The sequence below is a fragment of the Piliocolobus tephrosceles genome, chromosome 13 (assembly GCF_002776525.5).
Source record: "Piliocolobus tephrosceles isolate RC106 chromosome 13, ASM277652v3, whole genome shotgun sequence".
Classification (NCBI taxonomy): Eukaryota; Metazoa; Chordata; class Mammalia; order Primates; family Cercopithecidae; genus Piliocolobus; species Piliocolobus tephrosceles.
This window is the reverse complement of record NC_045446.1, coordinates 123,181,836-123,196,900: the sequence shown is the minus strand read 5'-3', so window position 1 is coordinate 123,196,900 and position 15,065 is coordinate 123,181,836. Positions and strand designations below refer to the sequence as shown.

The 15,065-nt window shown below is 46.7% G+C and overlaps 1 protein-coding gene across 2 annotated transcripts in view; it reads right to left on the bottom strand.

Annotated features, from left to right (window-relative positions):
• Nucleotides 1-3,417: 3,417 nt before the first annotated feature.
• Nucleotides 3,418-15,065, bottom strand: part of ACAD8 (acyl-CoA dehydrogenase family member 8) — a 12,184-nt gene continuing 536 nt past the window's right edge. Inside the window, exons 2-12 of one of the 2 annotated variants that reach the window (XR_002725164.1) lie at nucleotides 12,409-12,509; nucleotides 11,805-11,974; nucleotides 10,463-10,572; nucleotides 10,004-10,080; nucleotides 9,481-9,618; nucleotides 8,053-8,188; nucleotides 7,860-7,957; nucleotides 7,341-7,493; nucleotides 6,938-7,100; nucleotides 6,592-6,694; nucleotides 4,128-4,166 (exon numbers count right to left, since the gene is read on the bottom strand). Coding sequence is in view for 1 of the 2 variants with exons in the window: in XM_023185911.1 (XP_023041679.1) it covers nucleotides 4,114-4,166; nucleotides 6,592-6,694; nucleotides 7,341-7,493; nucleotides 7,860-7,957; nucleotides 8,053-8,188; nucleotides 9,481-9,618; nucleotides 10,004-10,080; nucleotides 10,463-10,572; nucleotides 11,805-11,974; nucleotides 12,409-12,509 (1,139 nt within the window). In the remaining variant the exon portion in view is untranslated. Of the gene's footprint in view, nucleotides 4,167-6,591; nucleotides 6,695-6,937; nucleotides 7,101-7,340; nucleotides 7,494-7,859; nucleotides 7,958-8,052; nucleotides 8,189-9,480; nucleotides 9,619-10,003; nucleotides 10,081-10,462; nucleotides 10,573-11,804; nucleotides 11,975-12,408; nucleotides 12,510-15,065 lie in introns of both variants that reach the window. The other variant, XM_023185911.1, reaches the window with a different exon arrangement.

The following is a 15,065-nucleotide window of genomic DNA, read 5'->3' as shown; positions in this document are numbered from 1 at the left end:
CTGAGTAATAAGAAAGCCTCCTATTCTTCCAACCATGGAAACAAAAATTTGTCTGGGAAGGAAGTAGGGAACCCGAAACACTTTGTAACCTGTTAAAAGCTTAACTGGTGTATGAGTCCATTTTCACACTGCTGTAAAGATACTACAGGAGACTGGGTAATTTAGAAACAAAGGAGGTTTAATTGACACGGTTCCGCATGGTGGGGAGGGCTCAGGAAACTTCTACTCACAGCAGAAGTTTCCCCTCCTTCACAAAGCACCTTCTTCACAAGGCGGCAGGAGAGAGAGGAGTGAGTGCAGGGGAAACTGCCCTTTATGAAGCCATCGGATCTCGAGAGACTTACTATCATGAGAACAACATGGGGAAAACCACCCCATGATCCAATCACCTCTCAACAGGTCCCTCCCTTGACAAGTTGGGATTATGGGGATTACAATTTGAGATGAGATTTGGGTGGGGACACAGAACTCAATGCTATCAGCTGGTTTCTAGGAGCTTTTCTCCTTTTGAGTGACCTAAATTTATACAGAAAATGCAAGGCCTGCTCTTTTTTGATGAATGCATAGGACAGAAAGTGAATCAGCACAGAGGTCTGGACAGTTTTTAAGTCTGTAAGCCCTCTGTGGATGTGTGGTCCTGTAGATGATACCTTAATCTTGATTCCCAAGCCAGGTGACGCCACGTGGGGCAACAGTAACAGCCTCTTCCAGAACCTGTCTGCCACTTGAAGTCCAGTCAATGGCTGACTCCCCATCCCCAACTTGCTTGCTAACACTTGAATGAGCCAATGTCTCACTTGCTTTGACTGACTAGGAGAAGTTAGTCCTGAGTGGCAACCCTCAATTCTAAAGAGACAAGAAAACTGACCCAACAGAAACGTATTCTGGAGCCAGGAACTATAGATTCATATGTCACCTAACCACGAGAGCACCAGCTCTGACATCATTTCAGCAGCTGTTATGCAGGGACTGGGAGAAGGGCCTCCCTGACTGTGCAGCATTGACCAGAGGAAGGCTCCTCAGGGAGACAGGACAGGCTGCTATGCCCTGCAGGGGCTGGGGTGCATCTGCTCCATGCAGGTCATCTGGCCCTTGTAGTAAGAGTCCTTTCAGTTAAAAGCAGTGCATTTCCTGTTGTTTGTTAGACAGGTGTGGTTATTTTGCTTTAATGAAGCTTACAAGAAGCAAACGTGAGCTCAGTTTTTCTGCAAAGAAAAGATTAGGTCGACTCATATGCCAGGATATGAGCCAAGTGAAGGAGCCCAGGCTACCACCCTGCGCAGGGTAGCGGCTGCTTGCCTCTGCTTTGCGTGTCAGCTCCTCAGAAGCACAAAACAGGGCAGGCAAGGCCTGATACTGAGAAATGCACTTTTAATAACTATCATTTCACCTAAATCTTATGAAGGGGACACATAGGAAGACATTAACATAGTGTTTGTTTTTGCTTTGGGTCAAAATAGAAGCCTTTCAGGACTGGAACGCCAGGAAGCAGCCTGACTACTAGTGAAGTCTTCAAGTTCCACAGCAGACAGGTCTGCATTTGCTAACACTTGTCTTTCCTTTCACCTTCCACATTCAGCGTGAATTGCCCCATTCCTTGACTATTTCAAGAACCCATTGACTGGTATGTCTTATCTTCTGTCTTGCCTCAGTCATATTCATTCCACATATGCATTCCAGAATGCTCTTTTTTTTTTTTTTTGAGACGGAGTCTCCCTCTGTCGCCCAGGCTGGAGTGCAGTGGCCGGATCTCAGCTCACTGCAAGCTCCGCCTCCCGGGTTTACGCCATTCTCCTGCCTCAGCCTCCTGAGTAGCTGGGACTACAGGCGCCGCCACCTCGCCCGGCTAGTTTTTTGTATTTCTTAGTAGAGACAGGGTTTCACCGTGTAGACCAGGATGGTCTTGATCTCCTGACCTCGTGATCCGCCCGTCTCGGCCTCCCAAAGTGCTGGGATTACAGGCTTGAGCCACCGCGCCCGGCCAGAATGCTCTTATGAATGAATCAATCTCCTATCTCCTGCATTAAAATCCTTCCATGGCTCTCCACCGCTCACCAAATAAAGCCCCACCCTTGGCTTTCGTAACTCTCCATCCGGATTCAACTTCCATTTTCCTTCTGCCTCATGCCAACCCCAAACCACAATCAAACCAAAGTGTAAACAGCTTTTACATAAATCCTGTACTTTTCCTGCTCCTGGTTCCTTCCTGTCTGAAATTGACTTTCTTGATTCTAATTATACATTTTCACAAAATCTTTTTTCTTCTTCAGAGACAAGGGTCTCACTCTGTCACCCAGGCTGGAGTGTAGGGGCGTGATTGTAGCTCACTGCAGCCTCAACTTCCTGGGCTCACGCAATCCTCCCACCTTAGACTCCCAAGTATTTAGGACTTCTGGCGCGAGCCACCATGCCTGACCCCATACGTTCTCATAAAAGCTTAATTTGAATCCCTTCCTCCTCGCTTTTATAGATTGTTGCCTTCTCAGCTTTATACAGATATATCATCACCTTGCAATACAGCTCTTAGCTCCTCTCTTAAATAAGGCCTTGGATGGCAGAAATATTTTAAACTTTGTAGTATACCCACACCTTGTCCTCCTGCAGTGCCCAAAAGTTCCTTAGTGTGCATTCAAAAAAGACAGTATTTGTTGTTGCTACAGACACGTATTTTGTTCTCTCGAAACACTGGCTTGTGGTTAATGTCTTGCGTATTTTTTTCAATGGGATGAGGGGATAGAGTAATGTAATGATAAGTTATAACAGAGTTCCCCAGGCTGGGCACAGTGGCTCATGCTTATAATCCCAGCACTTTGGGAGGCTGAGGTGGGCAGATCACTTGAGGCTGGGAGTTTCAGAGACCAGCCTGGCCAACATGGTGAAACCCTGTCTCTACTAAAAATACAAAAATTAGTCGGATGTGGTGGCTTGCACCTGTAGTCCTGGCTACTTGTGAGGCTGAGGCATGAGAATTGCTTGAAACGCAGAGGCAGAAGTTGCAGTGAGCTGAGATTGCACCACTGCACTCCAGCCTGGGCGACAGAGCGAGACTCTGTCTCAAAAACAACAAGAACAAAAAGCAAACAAACAAACAAAACAAGGTCTCCTAAAGTCCCCATCTTTGAATCTTACTTTAATTCTACTGTCACACGCCATAAACAATGCTGAGTTTGCAAAGTTATTAATAATTAAAGGAGCTTGCTTTTTAAAAGCCAAATTGGATGAGTTTTATTATTCCAAAATCCAGTTAAGTGTTTAATCAAATATAATTAAACATTTAAAAATAGCTATAAAGGCTTACAGATAAAATAAAAATCAACTTTAGTAGAACCAGAGGTGGTGAAGGATAGATTTATCAATGTGATTAAAAATATTTAAAAAGAGGAATAGCTTCAGAAAAGGAAACAAAAACTCAAAAAAAAAAATTCAAAGTGTTTATCATGAAGAGAAACACTGCATACCATTCCTAGACCACAGGCTTCTTAATATGAAACCCAACGAATATGCAAAATTCCAAGTCTCAGCCCTTGATATTTAGGCAGTCCAGAAGTAGAAATATACCCTAAATCACAGCTTAGGAGTAAGTTTCCCAAGTATCCATTTTATCATGATTTACGTTCAGAGGTGTGCTATCCAGAAACCTTCTGCCTCTGCAGCTGTGGCACAGAAAACAACACAGACAGGAGGGCACTCCCCCATTCTTCCCACACCTTTGCTCTGGAATCAGGAAGAGCCTCAATGAAAGTCCCCAGGCCCCTAGAGGAGGGATCCGGTGAACCAGCAAAATGCAGACTAATCAAAATAAAGTGGATCCAAGAAAGGACTTCGGTTTGATGGTGAATCTTCACTGGTCACCTTTCTGGCATTAGGAAAACAAGGCAGTATGTGTTCTTCTGACATTTCTCATTTAGGCCAGCTCTTCTGGTTCCACTGGGGATTCTGCTCCAGTCTGAGACCCGATGCTGCCACCAACACACAGGGTGCAGGTCCTGCCCTAGAGGAGCTCAGCCCTGGGGTCTAATCCGTGATCCCTTTGGAACAGAGTGGCCCACATGGCACCACTCAACACTGACTGCGGTCGCACTGAACACCAGGCCAGAACAACAAGTGTGGGCTCTACTCCTGAAGCAGGCTTCTAGAGATCAGCATCCTCATCACTTCATTGCTACCTGTAAGAGGGAGGAAGAAGGAAGAATTTCATAGCAGCAAAGTCTGAGAGTTTAGTAAAGCTCTGACCAGGCTGCTCCAGGCCTAGCTCAGGGTAGCTACAGATTTAAACTAGAATCATTGCTTTTAGCCTGGGAGGGATGAGATTTTCAGAGACTTCTCTACAAAGTACTGAAAAATGTCCAGAAATAATATTTACTTTGTAAAAAACTTATTGATAGTAAAAATGCTTATATAAAGTTTAAAAAGGCAGAATAAAAACAGTATATACGAGATAATCCTAATTAAAATTAAAAATGTACCAACAAAGGCAGAGTAAAATGATTAAAAGGAGATATACCAAAATTACGTTCTGGATGTGGAAACATGAGTGATTTTTTTTTACTTTTTTCCTTTTTTTTTTTAGACAGTCTTGCTATTACCCAGGCTGGAGTGCAATGGTGTGATCTTGGCTCACTGCAAGCTCCGCCTCCCAGGTTCAAGCAAGTCTCTCGCCTTAGCCTCCTGAGCAGCATGTGCCGCCATCTCCAACTAATTTTTTGTATTTTTTGTATTTTTTTTAGACGGAGTCTCACTGTCGCCCAGGCTGGAGTGCAATGGCACAATCTTGGCTCACTGCAACCTCTGCCTCCCTGGGTTCAAGCGATCTTCCTGCCTCAGCCTCCTGAGTAGCTGGGATTCCAGGCAGGTACCACCACGCCCAGCTAGTTTTTTGTATTTTTAGACATTCAGGGCTTCACCAGGTTGGCCAGGCTGGTCTCCAACTCATGACCTTATGTGATCCACCCGCCTCGGCCTCCCAAAGTGCTGGGATTACAGGCGTGAGCCACCATGCCCAGCCAATTTTTTGTATTTTTAGTAGAGATGGGGTTTCACTATGTTGGCCAAGCTGGTCTCGAACTCCTGGCCTCAAGTGATCCACCCGCCTCAGCCTCCCGCATTGCTGGGATTACAGGCATAAGCTACTGCACCCAGCCTACTTTTCCTAATTTTATAAGGTTTTAACAATAAATACAAATTTCTTTGGTAATCAGAAAACTGATTTATAAAAGAACAAAAACATTTTCCCTGAAAGGAGGGTATTAATTATTTGCTTCACTTTTAGCAGTGGCCTTTACTGCAGAAAGAAATAAAAACTCCCTCCAGCAATCAGTAGTTACGTCGTCTCAAATAAAGCATACATTGTAGATTTATCCAACAGTAAAGTCCACGATGAAACAAAGTGGTAAAGTGATAAGTGTCCCAATTCTTTTATAAGTGGGTGATGGTGTGGCCTAAAATAAGTGTTTTCCTGCTTATTATTGCAGGGTTGAGAGACAGTCAGAATGAAGGCAAAGTTTCCCACGCATGTAAAGCTCTGTGAGAAAGCAATTCCAAGAGTAATGGAAGGAAAAAGACTCTGGGGAATTCCGTTTGACCTCTGGCGACTGAGCCCATAAACATCTTTCTGGAATAAGGTTTGAAGCAGGCAGCAGTCTAACCTGCGGTAGCCTGTGACTCTGACATTAACACCACAGTGGTGGGTCTCAAAGTGTGGTTCTCAGACAAGCTGCGGCAACCTCACTTGAAGACTTGTTGGAGATACAAATTCCCAGGCCCACACTAGACCTTCTGGAGCAGAAGCTCTGGGGTTGAGGCCCGCAGTCTGTGCTCCCATGCCCTCCAGGCGATGCCAGCACAGGCTGAGGTTTGAAAACGGTGCTGCGAAAGGGGCAGGGAAGCCCCATTATATAATGTTTCCAGCAAGGCAGCCTCACGTTGCTTCACTGAAGTCACTTGAAGAAGCCTCTGCTCCTCCCGCTTTTCCAAGAGTCGAGTCATTTCAAGACGTCCGCACTGGCTGGAGAGCGGAGACAGCCAGGCTCTGAGCCTGGCCCCAGTGGCTTACACGTTTCCTAGACAGAATGTCTGTGACTACCAAGATACCCATATACTGATGGTTTATTTTATTGAAAAATACACTAGTAATATTGAGACAGGTATCTTTTAGGCCATCTGGCTGATAATCAATATAGAGCTACTGATGACCACACGGGCTCACACCTGCCCTGACATCACTGTTCTTGGATCCCTGAGGACCACATACACTATCGCCTTAGAGAAAAGCCACGGCTGTAGTTTTCAACATGCTTTTCTCATCCATGATCTCAGTTCACCCTTCTCGCAGATCTACAGAAGAGCAGCGGCACAGTGATGTGGGCCCCCCACGGAGACGAAGCTGAGTCTCTGGACTCCAGGCTGGAGCTGCTTTTGTGCACCAAGCCCCTGCCAGAGCAGCTCTGTGGAAAGGGAGGGAGGAGGAAGCCTCGAGACAGACAGGGCTTGACTGGACCTTGAGGTCCAGGAGGCACGGGGACAGACACACTGGGGAAAGCAGCGATCCCGCCCCCGTTCTGAAGGAAGAGAATAACCCCTGGCAATTTTTACCTTCTAGAATCTGGTGGACCCTGGAGTCCCGCATGTACTGCTGGACAGCGTAGTCCTTCAGGTAGCCGTAGCCCCCGTGCATCTGTAAGGCCTGGTTGCAGATCTGCAGGGAGACAGGGACTAGACGTCTTGGACTCCGGGAAGACTGTGGAGCAAGCAGCTTCCCTTCCTACCCCAGCCCACGATCTGGCAGCCCGCTGTAAACTAAGGAAAGAACCACAAAGCGCCAAGCTCAAAGACGGCCTCCACATTCTGTACGGTTAGAGACAAGGAAAGTTCACCTACTAAACTTGTCAGTTCCCACCAGACGGGCGACTCAAAGCCCTCTGGCCCTCTCGCTTATTACCTGCCAGGCACAAGCTGCCCACAGCCACCCTGGCTGGGATAAGTAGTAGTTATGCTTCCCCCTTGCGGCAAAGCAGCCTCAGTGTAGCTCCGCCCCTGACAATGTAAACATGGCAGAGTGCTAAAGCTGGGCTGCTGGGAACCTTCCAAAGGTGGTTTCTCACCTAGAACACAACCAAACAATAGTGACGTAACGAAGTGTGCAAAGGCATGCAGCAGACCTGAAAGCCAGCGATGAGCACTCCCATGCAGGCCGCTCCTGAGTTAATTTATATCCTTCAGCTTAAGGTGATCCCTGTAGCATTCCAGGAGGGCTTTGTTCCAAAGCTGACCATGCCTCTCAAGACCCCTGGGCCTAGCGGCTGTTCCCTGTCCATCCCAGGAGAGCCAGAGGAATCACTTACCGCAAAGCATTCATCTGTAGCAAAGAGCTTGGCCATGGAGCACAAGGCGACTGCATCTTTCCTCTCTTCCTGCAGAGCCACTGCTGCATTGCGGATCATCAGCCGTGCGGCTACCAGCCTTGTTGCCATATCAGCCAGTGTGAATTGCAAGTACTGCAGCACAGGGAGAAGAGAACCAGACAAGACTGAGGGGCTTAGACCAGCACCTGGTGCAGGAGCCTTGCTGAGACATCCCTGAGGCACCTTTTTCTAAGTGATCCAAAGCTTCACAGTCTCTTGCTTTTTCTAGAGGACATTTATTGCTTTATAAGTGCTAAGTCCACTTCACTCACCCAATACTTTAGTATCAGTAAAGACATCCTGAGAGAAGACGGACAGAAATAAAGCACAAGCTCTGGCTAGGACAGTGGTGGGACTGGCAGAGGAATTTCCCGGCTTCTCTTCTAGAAAATGTGGGCCCTAGAGCAGGTCCCGGGCTGCAAATAGTGGAAAGCCATGTGGAGGCAAGGGAGAGGTTACCTGGTTACTAGCCAGAGGCTCTCCAAACTGCTTCCGGACCTTGAGGTGGTCTCGGGTGAGGATGACAGAGGCGTGGGCAGCCCCCAGAGAGCAGGAAGCTAGAGGGGAAGAGCGCCGACGTTCCAACTGAGCTGGAAAACAGCCCTGCCGGGCCCAGACTGCCACCTCCCTGCCGCACCCCTTCGTGTCTCACCAATGTTGATCCTCCCTCCGTTCAGTCCTTTCATGGCGATGAGGAAGCCCTGCCCCTCGTCCCCGATTCTGTTGGCCAAAGGGACAGCACAGTCTTCGAAGATCACGGCTCGTGTTGGCTGCGAGTTCCACCCCACCTGGCAAAAATCAGGGACTGGGTGGCCGCCCAACAGTCCAGCAGGCAGGGCGGCCTTCCCTGGAGACAGAAGCCTGTGAGGTACGCATTTCAGCACCCACGACTTAGACCCGCGAGAACTTAAAATGAGGAAAAAGAAAAAGCTCAGGTTTAAAGGCCTGTCAGCAGTCAGAAAGGTATCTGTTTCAGCTAAACATTTTCTAACGTATTAAGAGAATCTACTTTCTAATGTCTACCCTACCTGACTAACCTACAAACACTTCTCGCAACTTCTTTCAGGATTGTGACACCAACTGCCCTCAATTTCAGTGCCTCTAATTGAAAACCACAAACTATCTAAAATATAGTTCCTTTCTGGCTCTGAAAATATGACTGCCTTTACATCATTTCCTTGCTCTCTTTTGTTGATAGGATACACTTCATTTCTAAGCCTTTTATTGGAGGTCTTCCTGCCCAGGAGTTAGCATGGGCTTTGCATGTGGGAGAGGCCTAGGAAATGGCTGCTGTGTTACCAGAGAAGGGGGTGCTAAGATGCATAACGCCTCGTAGTTACAGAGGATCAGGAAGGATCCTGTAGGAAAATATGGAAACCTGAGGAGCTGTAAGAAAGAGGTACACTTAGGAGTCATTTTGTCACCTGCCCTCTCTCACAAAGTCCCCCCATAACAGTATAAACTAGAAAGATTACTGCTTTGAGCATCTGGTCTAAAAAGTCTCAATGGGTCTTGAGCCCTTATTACCAATTACGGTTACATAATCACAGGTCTCCTGTTCATGCCCTGGCCATGGCGGTTCTTAATCCTAGAAGTGTCTTACTTTTCAAAGTACTTATAGTACCTAAGTGTCCTTCTTAGGTTGCTGAAATACCCACAATCATCTCCAATGAGTTTTACTTTATTTTTAATCAACGAAGAAAAAGGGACCATGTGCCTTCCATTACCGAGACTTGTGGTCAACACCAGGTCTTCTCTAAGTGTCTCTTCCTGGACAGCAAAGTACACCAACATAAGCAGCTGGATAAGGCACACAGGCCAAAAGCAGAGGCGGGGAGGTCAGAACACTCACTAACAGGTGGCTTGTAGACTTCACTGGCAAAAGCTGTCACTTTCCCAGAGGCCTGGTGTTTAACAATGCCCTATATTTTATATGCTCCTGTTGGAAATCCTAATAGAAGCAAGTGCTTCAAAGGTAGGTTAGCAAGTATGCAAACCTGTTTTCTGAAATAGAGCAGGAGCTGGGCTGGCAGCTGGCAGTCTCATAACCTGAACTGTTTCCTGTTCAACAGCCACTCACCTTTTTCTCCTTCTTGCCAAAGCTGAGGCCAGGGGTCCCCTTCTCAACAACTATGCATGAGATGCCCTTGGGGCCTGGTCCTCCTGTTCGACACATGACCACATAGATGTCTGACTCACCACCACCACTGATGAAGGCCTGTGGGGGTAAAAGGGGTGCAAAAGGACCAGGGAATGCATGAGTTCTCACAGCATCTGGGAACACCACTGGGGTCCTCCTAACAATAAGGTCTAATGGCACAGAGACTGAGGAGGGGTAAAAGGTAGCTGCAGTGACTGCAGAATCAGAGATACAGTTCAACAGAGTATTAAAAGGATAGACAAAAGTCAATGAAATGATCTGGAATCAGACTAGGAGAGACAGAAACAGTGAGAATAAAGAAAGAGAAATGGGTCAGAGGTTCTCTTCCCAACAGATAAAAATCCTATGGGAGTATTAACCCACAGATGTGAAGGAACCAGAGGGTGTCAGGAGGAAGCTGGGAACAATTTCCAAGGTGCTCTGGGAGGACGCACACTAGTACCTTGGAGCCATTGAGGATGTAATGATCTCCCTGTTTCTTAGCGGAGGTCAGAAGAGAGGCAGCATCACTCCCGCTTCCTGAGGAGGGATCAAAAGGCAGCAGAGAGAAGCTAAGAAATTCAGTGAGGTCAAGGGAGCCCAGCACAATTCTATCTCCTAGGAAATCTTCCCTAAACAGACACTGCTCAGAGTGTGCCACTGCAAAATCCAGGTGGCCAAAGGAACTCTCTGTACTTGGTGGAAACTGCTCTTACCAGTCAGGCCACTGTCCACCTCCCAACACACCAGATAGGTCTCTTGGTCCTTGTGACGTCAGGTCATAGGACTCTGTGACTCCTCACCCAGCAGCTTGATAAACAGTGGCCCAACGTGCCAACAGGCTGGGAGGAGGGCTCGGTGATGCCATCTGAGCAGGCAGCATCTCTCCCTGCTGTATCTCGGTGCAGTGTGGCAAACCCACCTGGTTCAGTGAGGCAGTAGGAAGCAAACTTCTCCATGGTACAGAGCGGTGGGCAAAACGTGTGCCTCTGTTCCTCATTTCCAAAGCTATCAATCATCCAGGCACACATGCTGATAGGTACACCAAGAAGAAAAGACATTGACAGAAATAAAGGTGGGAAAGAAAAGAAATTGGGGGAGAAGGGGAAAGAGAACAAAGGGCAGGGCAGTAAAGCAGAAGAATGGGAAGGGGGAAGTCACAACTGGGAAGATTCTTTAAAGGAAAAGGATTAAAACATATTCCTGGAATAAGGACTAACCAGAGATAACCAGGCTGAGGTCCTTTTCACCAGGATGTCTGTACTACTTCTAGTCGGGTTACAGGAGCCTCTAAAAATCAGAGAGTTAACGTGTACTTTCTATGAGTAGTTTCTATTACTTCCTCAAATCACTGGCAGTTCCATCTCTGGATTGAGGAAAAAGGTGAGAGGGGTCAGGCGTGATGGTTCACATCTGTAATCCCAGCACTTTGGGAGGCTGAGGCAAGCGGATCATAAGGTCGGGAGTTTGAGACCAGCCTGACCAACATGGTGAAACACCATCTCTACTAAAAAATACAAAAAAATTAGCCAGGTGTGGTGGCTCATGCCTGTAATCCCAGCTACTCAGGATGCTGAGGCAGGAGAATCGCTTGAACCCAGGAGGCGGAGGTTGCAGGGAGCTGAGATCATGCCACTGCACTCCAGCCTGGGCAACAAAGCCAGACTCCATCTTAAAAACAAAAAAAAGAAAAAAAAAAAAAAGAAAAGGGTGAGAGGACCCTGATCACTTTATTGAAGAAGTCTCCTGGTACCAGCTCAAAATAAGATTTCTGAGGAAGCTGGCTGACCTGATTCCCTAAGCAATACACAGGACGACAGGATCAAGTCCAACAGGCAGCAGCAGACCTAGTGTGTACCTTTTTTTTTTTTTTTGAGATGGAGCGCAGTGGTGCGATCTCAGCTCACTGCAAGCTCCGCCTCCTGGGTTCATGCCATTCTCCTACCTCAGCCTCCCGAGTAGCTGGGACTACAGGCGCCGCCACCACGCCTGGCTAATTTTTGTGGGTTTTTTTGTATTTTTAGTAGAGACAAGGTTTCACCGTGTTAGCCAGGATGGTCTCGATCTCCTGACTTTGTGATCCGCCCGCCTTGGCCTCCCAAAGTGCTGGGATTACAGGCGTGAGCCACTGCACCCGGCCCCTGGTAAGTCCAGTTCCTTGAGGACACTCAGCCTCAAAAGATCCATCTTTTTCCTATGAATCTGAACTCTCACAGTCAGCCGATGTGGGTACTTCATTGTGCCTTCCAAGCTTGGGCACTCACTTGTGGATGCTCATATAGGCTGTGGTGCTGGTGCAGCCTGTAGCCAAGGCTTCAAAAATGACAGAGGTATCAAGCCGTGACAGTCCAGATCCACCCACATCTGTTTGTACGTAGACCCCTCCGAAGCCTAGCTGGGCTGCCTTCCGCATCACATCCACTGGGAACAGCTCCTATGTGCAAAAGAGAGCAGGGTCATCAGCAACTGACTCAGAGACGGCCTTCCTTTTAGAGGGTTCAGGGAGGGGATTAGGATGCTTGCACATGGGAGAGCGTATGAATTCTCTTAATATGCCTGTGTGTCATCTTACAGTGGTTATCAGTTAACATGTGTCCTGTAAAAACTTTTCCTGGCATTAAGAAGTTTCTTTTTATTATCTATAGAACTGCCTTAGTTTTATATCCAAATCTTTATTCAAGTAACAAAAAAGAGTTATGTACAAGATGATCAGGATGCCTTCTAGGAAAAATCATCCACTACCATATTCTTACTTGCAATAAGAGTTGGTAAGTGGAGGAGACATTTAACACTTAGATTATAGGAGACGAAGATAAAGGTCTGCCTGAGACATCTGTTAGAACGTCTAAGCACAAGAAAAACTCCTACCTTCTGGTCCCACTCTGCCATATTTGGAGCCATCTCCCGGGCAGCAAAGTCAAAGGCCACTTTCTGAAATTCTTTCTGCTCTTCATTAAGTCCCAGGGAAGCTGTGGGCAGGATTGCATATACTCAGCTCCAGGGAAGGGTTAGGGAAGAGTGTTGCCAACAAGAATCATGAAGCTGTGAAACTGGATCAACTGTAATTTCCTATACACAGTACAGCCTTTAACAGCTAGAGAAGGGCATCTTCTATCATTATTCCACTTGTCACATGGAGAAAGGACAGTTCTAACACACATCCAGATCAACCTAGAACAGGATAGGGGACTTCCAGATATCTCTTATCCTAGACACTTAGTAAAATGCAGTTGTAGACCCAGAGGTCGAGGCCACAGTGCTAGAATTTTGGTTATTATAACTGACACTAAAGAGCACTATGGGCCAGGCGCGATGGTTCACGCTTGTAATCCCAGCACTTTAGGAGGCCGAGGTGGGCAGAACACCTGAGGTCAGGAGCTCGAGACCAGCCTGACCAACATGGAAAAACCCCACCTCTACTAAAAATACAAAATTAGCCGGGCGTGGTGGCACATGCCTGTAATCCCAGCTACTTGGGAGGGTGAGACAGGAGAATTGCTTTAACCCGGGAGGCGGAGGTTGCAGTGAGCTGAGATCGCGTCATTGCACTCTAGCTCGGGTGACAGAGCAAGACTCTGTTTCAAAAAAAAAAAAAAGAACGCGTCATTGCACTCTAGCTCGGGTGACAGAGCAAGACTCTGTTTCAAAAAAAAAAAAAGAAAAAAGAGCATTATGGGAAGACTATGGTGCCACACTTGACAATAATTTACTTCAGTGCCTACAAGCGATGCAGTCCTTACAAAAGAACACAAGTGCAGGTGCCAGAGTCTGTTCCTCGGGACACATCCGGGCATCAGTAACGGCTGGCTATGCAAACCTGGAGAAGGCATCGTGTTCTGTGATCAGAACTCTCATTGAAACAGGAAAGTCAGAAATGAACAGTTCTGAGGATTAACCATCCGGCTGCCTTGAGAAGCTCAGAGCAGAAACCTCTGTTGGGTATTACTCTCCGGAGCAGAGCTAGGGATAAACAACTCAGGGTTCTCGGACCGGGGTCAAGCCATTTATTCACACAATTTTGTACCAGCGTTGCTGTTGCTGTAGACCACGGCTCAAAGATCATTCCCAAAAGAATGTTTATTGGGTGTGTACTAGGGAGCAGTGCTGGGGTTACAAAAATAAATATGATCCGGCCAGGCGCGGTGGCTCACGCCTGTAATCCCAGCCCTTGGGGAGGCCAAGGCAGGTGGATCACTTGAGGTCAGGAGTTCAAGACCAGCTTGTCCAACATGGTAAAACCCTGTCTCTACTAAAAATATAAAAATTAGCCGGGCATGGTAGAGTGTGCCTGTAATCCCAGTTACTTGGGAGACTGAGGCACAAGAATTGCTTGAACCTGGGAGGCAGAGGTTGCAGTAAGCTGAGATTGCACCACTGTACTCCAGCCTGGGCGGGAGAGCAAGACTCCATCTCAAAAAAGTTAAAAAGATCCATTCACACAAAGGATGACCTCAATGGTAATAATCCATTTTATTTCAATCCTAGCAAGAGCTCATTAAATGTTAACAAATCTTCTTCTGTAAATAGCTACTTCCTAAAACAAATAGTTCAAGGAACCACAGGCTTAAGAAATAAATCTGAGTTGCAATCTATTCAAAGGAAATAGTTTAATGGAAATCACATGCATAAGTAGTAAACACAACATAACTACCTAAGTTCCCAGAAGGAAATACACTAAAAACAAAACAAATACCACCACTCATGAACTTTGCCAGTTACTAGCAGAGTTCAAGATGCCAAAACATAGACACTAAAAAGGTAAAGCTAAATAGAAAAACAGTCCAAATGAAATGGGAAAAGCCTTTCACTGCAGAGCAACTCAAGTGTAAGCAAGATGCAAAACCCACCTCTAAATAATTCCTTATCTGCTTTGGTATCAACCAGGGTAATCCTGGTTACCAAATTCTAAGTGCTAGGACAGGGCAGCACCTCTTGAATGAGTTTTAGGACTTAGAGAAGAAAACAGTATTCTATGCCTTACTGTACTTTATAGATCTGATGTCTAAGGGACTTACTCTGTTGTAAAGAAAATTGTCATTTATTTAAAATAAATTAAAAAATATTTTAGAAGAAAAAAAGTGTTTATAAAGGTGCTTGGCAGAGAAGTCACAAACTGGCCAGGTCTCCACCACTTCTTGTTACATTCACATTATTGTTTAGAGCCTAAAGACACTCAAGTTTGTCGGCTCCGGTAGTTTCCCACTTGCAATAATAATTATTTTTCCTGCATGAGTTTCAACACTAAAAGTGTCTTATAGTCAGAGGTGTTAAGATACCAAATCTTTGTGTGTGAGCAAATCTTGTACGACCTGGAGCCCTTATTCAGCTGCCACCCTCAGTACCCAGCCAGCTTCTTACATTCTCACTACCTTTATGACCCACTGTTACGAATTTAAAAACCAACGAACCCAACAACAACAACAAAATCCCAAGTTTCTTCATTTCTCTAAGCATCCGAGGGTGACCGGCCGGAGGAGGACCCGGGCCGGGGTGACGGGCCGGAGGAGGACCCGGGCGGGGGTGAC